Source organism: Saccopteryx leptura, chromosome 5 (genome assembly GCF_036850995.1).
Source record: "Saccopteryx leptura isolate mSacLep1 chromosome 5, mSacLep1_pri_phased_curated, whole genome shotgun sequence".
NCBI lineage: Eukaryota > Metazoa > Chordata > Mammalia > Chiroptera > Emballonuridae > Saccopteryx > Saccopteryx leptura.
The window spans coordinates 140799055-140807455 of NC_089507.1; the positions used below are offsets into that span (position 1 = coordinate 140799055).

General features: G+C 55.3%; 1 protein-coding gene and 1 non-coding gene across 13 annotated transcripts in view; both read right to left on the reverse strand.

Annotated features, from left to right (window-relative positions):
• Positions 1-1819, reverse strand: part of KMT2C (lysine methyltransferase 2C) — a 228757-nt gene extending 226938 nt beyond the window's left edge. For all 12 annotated transcript variants that reach the window (XR_010751578.1, XM_066385396.1, XM_066385386.1 and 9 more), the window contains exon 1: positions 1427-1819. Coding sequence is in view for 11 of the 12 variants with exons in the window: in XM_066385396.1 (XP_066241493.1) it covers positions 1427-1587 (161 nt within the window). In the remaining variant the exon portion in view is untranslated. The remainder of the gene's footprint in view (positions 1-1426) is intronic.
• A 2815-nt stretch (positions 1820-4634) lies between these two features.
• On the reverse strand, positions 4635-4710 carry TRNAS-GGA (transfer RNA serine (anticodon GGA)). Its single transcript has one exon. It is a non-coding gene; the product is annotated as a tRNA-Ser (tRNA).
• Between the last annotated feature and the right edge of the window lie 3691 nt (positions 4711-8401).

Sequence of the window (8401 nt, forward strand, 5' to 3'; positions counted from 1 at the left end):
CTCGTTTTCCCAAAGGATAGCGGAGAAAGAAAATAAAAAGCACTCCAGTCGAAGGCTGCGTGGGATTTCCCCCGCAACCCTGCTCGACCCTGCTCAAATCACACTACGCTTTTAACTATGTATCAGCAAACGCAACAGTATGACTAAGTGAATTCACCCAAACGAGCGAAAAAAGGAACAGAGTATCCATACATGTGTGGCTTTTTCCGCTTTTTCCTCCGTCCCGTGCTTCCCTTCCGCCAACAACAGCTGGGCAGACGGCCGTATCATGAAATGAGTAAGCGACACACACACACACACACACACACACACGCACGCACGCACACACACACACGCACACACGCACACACACACACACACACACACACACACACACACGCCATGCTACAACTTCGGTAGACAGTCACAGACCTCCCGTGGCTCCCTCCGCAGCCACAAGGGCTTGAGCGACTCCCTGCCAACACCAAGAAGGGTGTCTACCTTCCCAGGCGAGGTTGCCGGACGGCCATCCAGGGCAAAGCCCACGCTTCGCGATGGAACAAGCCGACTAGGCACACGGCGCCGGGGCGCGCTGCAAAGCCAGCGAGGGCTGTCCCCGACCCAGGAACTTCCAGGGAAGTTCAGCGGCGCTCTCGCCTGTGTCCCGCAGGGCCAACGTACTCCGCACATCTGGCCTGCGTTTCCCAAACTTCCCGCACGCGCCGCCTGCAGCTGCTCGACCGCACAGGAGCGCTGCGTAGGGGCGCAGGGCCATGTAGTGCCGGGCTGGGGGAGGGGACGGAGAAGTCAAACGACTTCCTAATCGATCGCCCAAGGAGGAGAGCGCAGGTTCGAGAGGCGAAAAAGTTAAAGGGTGACAAAGAACAGCGGCACTCGTCGCGTCAGTCCTCGCCGCGCCCCCCCCACCCCGCGTTCTCTTCCCAACCCAAGCCGGCCCGGGGACCACCTGGCCGCGGCGTTTGACAGCTCGGCCGGCATCCCCGGGGCGCGCCGCGTTGTAGTTGACAATAAACTCGCCCGGGTACCGCCAGGTGTGCCGCAAGGTTTGTTGCTTTTTATTTATTTATTTATTTTAAAATTTTTAACCTGGCTAGGCCAGGAGGCGTCCACAAGACGTGTCTCCCCAAAGAGAGGCATCCTGAAAGCCCCGTGCAAGGGCCCAACTAAAAAGTAAAGTGTGGCGGCGGCGCGAGGCGGCGGAGCCCGGCAGGACGGGCGGTGCGGGCGTCCGCGGGAGGCCCGGGCGCTGAGAGGGGCGCGGGGCAGGGCGGCGGGCGGAAGGCGGACCGGGGACGCGCGGCGGGCGGCCCCACCCCCCCCAACCCGCGGGGGCGGTGGGCGCGGGGGCGACGGCCGGGCGCGCGGTGACAGCTCCGGCCCGGCGCCGCGGCTGGCTCCCGGCCTGGCGCCCTCACACTCAACTTACTTCTTTCTGGCTCTCTGGAAAGGGGAAGCGCCATCTTTGCGAGGCCGGCCCCGAGGTCTTTTGTCTGCGGCTGCGGGGCTCGGGGCCGGGGCTCCGGGCTCCTCGGGGGGTGGTGGCGGCGGCTGCGGCTGCTCCGCGCTCTTGTCCTCCTCCGACGACATCCTAGTCACCAGGAAAGACACATGGACCCCGGTCCTCCTCCTGGGGGGCTCCTCCCGCCGCGGCCGCTGTGGCCGCCGCGGCGGCCGCCGCTGCTGCTCGGGTTCCTGCTTCCCGGCTCAGCCTCTCGCATCTCCCGCAGCCCCGGGAGCCGCCGCAGCAGGTACCGGGAGAGGCGGCAACATGGAGCGAGCAGGACACGCACTCACACACATAGGCGCGGGCGCGCGCACCTCGGCGCGCAGGGGCCGGGCGGGGGGCGGCGGGCGGGGCGGTGGCGCGAGGGAGGGGCCGCGGGCGGGCGGTGCGGGCGGCGGGCGGGGCGCGGGCGGGGCGGTGCGGGCGCGGCGGGGAGACGGGGTGGGGGTGCCCGCCTGGGTCTCCGCCCGCGCCCCTCCCCCAGGCCGCCCGCGGCGGGGCGGGGCAGGCGCAGGGGCGCGCGGGGCGGGCCCGGGAGGGCGATCGCGGGCGAGGGGAGGGCGTCGCGCCCGCCGACTGCCCCTCCCCCGCGCGGGCCAGGCGGCGACGGCAGCGAAGTTTTGACAGCTGCTCCAGTTGTTGTTGTGGGTTCCGGGCTGCGCGCGCGCCGGCCCCTCTGCGCCCGCCCTCCGGGGCAGGGGAGGAGGAAGTTTTGCGGGTGTGCGTGTGCAACACACCGACAGACACACATACGCGCGCGCGACCGTGGTCGTCAAGCGAGGGCCGCGCGGGGGCTGCCCGGGCGCCCCGCACCACGGACCTCTCTAACGGGCCGCCGCCTCGCCCCTGACCCCTCCCCCACCCGCCGGCCGCGCCACCCCCCGCGCGCCGCCGCTGCCACTCACGGAGCTGGCTCCGCGCATGCGCCGCCCGCGGCCTCACCGCCGCCGCTGACCTCACCGCCCCTCCCCCGCCCCCGCGCCGTCCCCCTCGAACGCCGGGCTCCGGCTTTGGCTCGGGAGAGCGCCAAGCTGCGGCGAAGGAATCCAGGATCCGGGTGCGCGCGGCGGCCGCGGGGGGTGGCAGGGGCGGGGAGAAGGTGGAGGCCTCGGCTGGGCTCCTAACGCACTGGGGTGCACCCCGCCGCTGCGCACGCTGCCACCAGCCCGGCTCGGCCGCCCCGCGCGCGGCTCTCCCGGTAGCACCGCGCGCCTGCGGAGCAGAGCGCGCAGTGCCTTCGCCATCATCCCACCGTGCTGATGGTTTCGTTTCGTTATTAGAACATTTTAGATATCGATCCAGAGCGGGCTTCTGCAGCAGCTGGCACGTAAGAAGAAACGGTGGCATATTGAGGACGGAAACGCAGGAAGATGTAAAAAAAAAAACCCAAAAAACAAAAAAATAAAAACCCGAGGCAAACCCAGCAAACTTGACTTTGACGTTCAGTGTGCTGGGACAGAAAAAATAGCTGAAGATCTCCAAGCCACCTCTTGTCATCAGTAAAAATGGTGACAGGAAAATGGGACTAGCATGGGAAATCTGAAATGTGCACTTTCTCAAGGAGGACAGGTACAAACGTGGGATTCTTGGGTTTCTTATTATTTGAACAGGGAAGCAATTGGACAATGTGCTTTCTGTCCTCTATTGATTAATACTATGTGTGGCCGGGAAAACATTGTTGGTTTGAATTGGGCAGAAACACATACTAAAGACCTATTACTCATCTGCAAAAGAATTAGGATAAACAATCATTTTTAAGAATCAACTATCATTTAATAAGGCATATACTCTTGGCTGGACACGCTGGGAACATCTGATGATTTCTTTTAATCCTTACAACACAATTTAAGTATAGGGTAAAAATCATGGGCTGGCGTTTCCAGCTGTGCCGTTCACCTCCCCTTCCTCTCAAAGAATATAAACTTTAAATTGTATGTCCTAGTTGGACAAAATATACAGTTTGATTTCCAGAGTCTATTCTGACTAAAAGCAACGTCTTTTGAAATGGCTGAAATGAGGACACAAATAAGATCTAGTCATGAATTCCTGCAAGGTTTAATCCCCACTGGCTTTTCTTTAAGTTGATCAAATTGACAGCCATGGGAATTTTGAGCTTGGGAAGGCACTAGTGTAGTAACTGCGGACTATAAATTAAAAGTAATTATTATACAATCTGGCCGGTGGTGGTAGAGTGGATAGAGCCTCCACCTGGGGTTCGGAGAAAACCCAGAGGTCGCTGGCTGGAGTGCGGGGTCATAGACATAATTCCATGGTTGCTGGTTTGAGCCCAAAAGTCACTGGCTCGGCTGGAGTCCCTCAGTCAAGGCACATATGCAAAGCAACTAAAAGTGCCAACTATAAATTGATGCTTCTCGCCCTGGCCGGTTGGCTCAGTGGTAGAGCGTCGGCCTGGCGTGCAGGAGTCCCGGGTTCGATTCCCGGCCAGGGCACACAGGAGAAGCGCACGTCCGCTTCTCCACCCCTCCCCCTCTCCTTCCTCTCTGCCTCTCTCTTCCCCTCCCGCAGCCAAGGCTCCATTGGATCAAAGTTTGCCCGGGTGCTGAGGATGGCTCTGTGGCCTCTGCCTTAGGCGCTAGAGTGGCTCTGGATGAAGCGGAGCCACGGCCCAATGGGCGGAGCGTCGCCCCCTGGTGGGCATGCCAGCTGGATCCCGGTCGGGCGCATGCGGTAGTCTCACAGCCTCCCCGTTTCCAGCTTCAGAAAAATTAAAAAATAATAATAATAATAATTTGAATCACTTAAAACCCATTCATGTTTAGTCCACAGTGTGTTTTTAGCTTTCTTTCTTTTTGTATTTTGTATTTTTCTTTTTTTTTTTTTTTTTTTTTGTATTTTTCTGAAGCTGGAAACGGGGAGGCAGTCAGACAGACTCCCGCATGCACCCCACCAGGATCCACCCGGCACGCCCACCAGGGGGCGATGCTCTGCCCATCTGGGGCATCGCTCTGTCACGACCAGAGCCACTCTAGCACCTGGGGCAGAGGCCAAGGAGCCATCCCCAGCGCCCAGGCCATCTTTTGCTCCAATGGAACCTTGGCTGCGGAAGGGGAAGAGAGAGACAGGAAGGAGAGGGGGAGGGGTGGAGAAGCAGATGGGTGCCTCTCCTGTGTGCCCTGGCCGGGAATCGAACCCGGGACTTCCGCACTCCAGGCCGACGCTCTACCACTGAGCCAATCGGCCAGGGCGTATTTTGTATTTTTCTAAAGTGAGAAGCAGGATGGCAGTCAGACTCCCACATGCGCCTGACTGGGATTCAGCTGGCATGCCCACCAGGGGGTGATGCTCGGCCCATCTGGGGGGTCGCTCTGTTGCAACAAGAGCCATTCTAGGGCCTGAGGCAGAGGCCATGGAGCCATCCTCAGCGCCTGGGCCAACTTTGCTCCAATGGAGCCTTGGCTGTGGGAAAGAGACAGAGAGAAGGGAAAGGGTGGAGAAGCAGTGGGTGCTTCTCCTATGTGCCCTGACCAGGAATCAAACCCGGGACTTCCACATGCTGGGCCAACAGTCTACCGCTGAGTCAACCAGACAGGGCCCATTTTTAGCTTTTAAAATTCATAGTGCTTTGCATAAGTTATTTCGGTAAGGCATACCATGGACAGAAAAATGAAAAACACCGAGAAGAAACAAACAACAATCACCTTAAACAGTAATTTGCATTTAAGAGCATGAGGCCAGAGCGAGCAGACCTGCACCCATTTCGGCAGATAAAGATCTTGCCCTCCAGGCTAGACGCTCTAAGCCTGGCACCACTTAACAAGATACACAGAAAAGGGACAAGCAGGCAACTGAAAAAATAAACACAGAAAGACATACAAATAGGAAGATTAAATATTTATATCCATTGTGTACCAGATCATCGTTTTAAGAGAAATGCATCTGAGGGTGAAGGGGGGGGGTCACGACACATCAGCAGACGGTATGTCTATTCAGGAGAGGAGCATGCTGCCAGAAAGTATTAGAAACTTCTAGAAATGGGTGCTCCCTCCCTTTCTCTCTATTTCTCTCTCTCTCTCTCTCTCACTCACACACACACACACACACACACACACACACACACACACACTTAGGTGCCTCTCCTATTTTGACACACAAGACTACTGGACTGATTCCTAGGGCTACCACGCCAAATGACCACAAACTGTAGAAATGTATTCTCTCCGGTTCTGGTAGCTAGAAGTCCAACAGAATCAAGGTGTCGGCAGGACTGGTTTCTTCCGGACGGCTCTGTGGGACAATCTGTCCAAGCCCCTCTCCTGACCTCTGGAGGTTGCCCACTAGCCTTGGCCCTCTTGGCTTACAGGTGCATCACACCAATCTCCACCTCCGTCGTTACATGGCCCTCGTGTCTGTGTGTCTTTGTCTTTACGGGGTGTTCTCTGTGTGTGTGTGTCTTCTGTTCTTATAAGGATACCAGTCATATTGGATTTAGGATCCACCCTGCTCCAATATGACTACGTCTTACTTAATTATATCTGCAACAATTCTATTGATAAATAAGGTCACATTCTCAGGTCCCAGGAAGGTTATAACTACCGAACAGCCTACATGGATGCCTATCCATCTTAGCAAATCAAAGTGTATGCTGTGAGCAAGTTTTATATAATGGGTTCACACCAAGCAAACTTCTTCACACACACACACAAATGTATTTACATTTATTTTACACCTAATGAATGTACCTAAAGACTAAATAAAATCAAAGTAAATTTCACAATGACCATGTCCATAGAGTAAAAGAAAAATCAATATTTAGTAGTTCCACCCTGGCTGGATAGCTCAGTTGATTAAGAGCGTCATACTGAAACACAGAGGGTGCTAGTTCAATCCCTGGTCAGGGCACATACAGGACTGATGTTCCCGTGTGTGTGTGTGTGTGTGTGTGTGTGTGTGTGTCTCCCTGCCTCTCTCACTAAAATCAATTAAAAAATAAAGACTTAGTAGTTCCTTGGCTAGTTTAAGCTATGTAAAAATAAGTTTAAAAAATTCAGTCTTGGGGCCCTGGCCGGTTGGCTCAGTGGTAGAGCATCGGCCTGGCATGCAGAAGTCCCGGGTTCGATTCCCGGACAGGGCACACAGGAGAAGCGCCCATCTGCTTCTCCACCCCTCCCCCTCTCCTTCCTCTCTGTTTCTCTCTTCCCCTCCCGCAGCGAGGCTCCATTGGAGCAAAGATGGCCCGGGCGCTGGGGATGGCTCCTTGGCCTCTGCCCCAGGTGCTAGAGTGGCTCTGGTCTCAACAGAGCGACACCCTGGAGGGGCAGAGCATCGCCCCCTGGTGGGCGTGCCTGGTGGATCCCGGTTGGGCACATGTGGGAGTCTGTCTGACTGTCTCTCCCCGTTTCCAGCTTCAGAAAAATATAAAAAAAGAAAATTCAGTCTTGGCTCTGGCTGGTTGGCTCAGTGGTAGAGCATCGGCCTGGCGTGCGGAAGTCCCGGGTTCGATTCCCAGCCAGGGCATACAGGAGAGGCGCCCATCTGCTTCTCCTCCCCTCCCCCTCTCCTTCCTCTCTGTCTCTCTCTTCCCCTCCCGCAGCCAAGGCTCCATTGGAGCAAAAGATGGCCTGGGCGCTGGGGATGGCTCCTTGGCTTCTGCCCCAAGCGCTAGAGTGGCTCTGATCGCGACAGAGCGACGCCCCGGATGGGCAGAGCATTGCCCCCTGGTGGGCATGCCGGGTGGATCCCGGTCGGGCACATGCGGGAGTCTGTCTGACTGCCTCCCCGTTTCCAGCTTCAGAAAAATACAAAAAAAAAAAAATTCAGTCTACTAGGTTTGAAACCTCAAGGTCGCAGGCTTGAGTATGGGCTCATCTGGCTTGAGCACAGGGTCACCGGCCTAAGTTGGGACCACAGACGAGACCCCATGGTCACTGGCTTGAGCCCAAGGTCGCTGACTTGAGCAAGGGGTCACTTGCTCAGCTGGAGCCTCCCCCACCTCACACCCGGGTCAAGGCACATATAAGAAGCAATGAATAAACAACTAAAGTGGCACAACTATAACTTGATGCTTCTCATCTCTCTCTTTTCCTGTCTGTCTCTCTCTTATTAAAAGAAAAAAGAAACTGACCTGGCCGATAGCTCAGTTGGTCAGATCACCCCAAAGTACAGAGGTTGACAGTTCCATTTCCAGTCAGGGCGCACAAAGGAACAGACAGATGTTCTAAGCTCTCTCCTGCTCTCTCCTTTCCCCTCTCTAAAATCAATAAAGTAAACAAACAAAAAAAAACTGTATCTTTATAAATAATGTATACCTGCATATTTTGCTACATTTTACCTTGGTCATTACCGTTTACATTTCTATAAATAAACAGGCAAGTCATCTTGGCCACCGATAATCAGAATCTGTTCTGTGACTCTTCCCAGTGTGGGTGGCTTTCGGAAACCTGGAAGGAGAGGATCAAGCTGTTTCCCATGGAGTGCCTATAATCAAGAGAGGTCAGAAGACTTGTCCACAGTCTTCAGACAACATAGCTCCTTTAGAAACATTTCTCATCCCAGATAGTGTTGAGGGGAAAATGGTTACAGAGTTACATATACAATATGTATCATGCAATCCAGTTCTGTAAAACTGTCCACAGTTCTGTGTGTGTGTGTGTGTGTGTGTGTGTGTGTGTGTGTGTGTGTGTGTGTGTACACAAAGTAATCACATTCATCAAAATCTAAACAAAGCCCTAAGCAGAGTGCTGGATTGGTTAGAGCATCATCCTGACACGCAAAGGTTGCCAGTTCTCTCCCTGGTCAGGGCACCTGCAGAAGTGGATCGATATGTCTATCTCTTTTTCTCTGTCTCACCTTCCTTTCTCTCTAAAATCAATGAATACATTTTTAAAGAATTTTAAAAATGTAAACAAGGATTATCTCTGGGCTGGGATTCCAGATGAC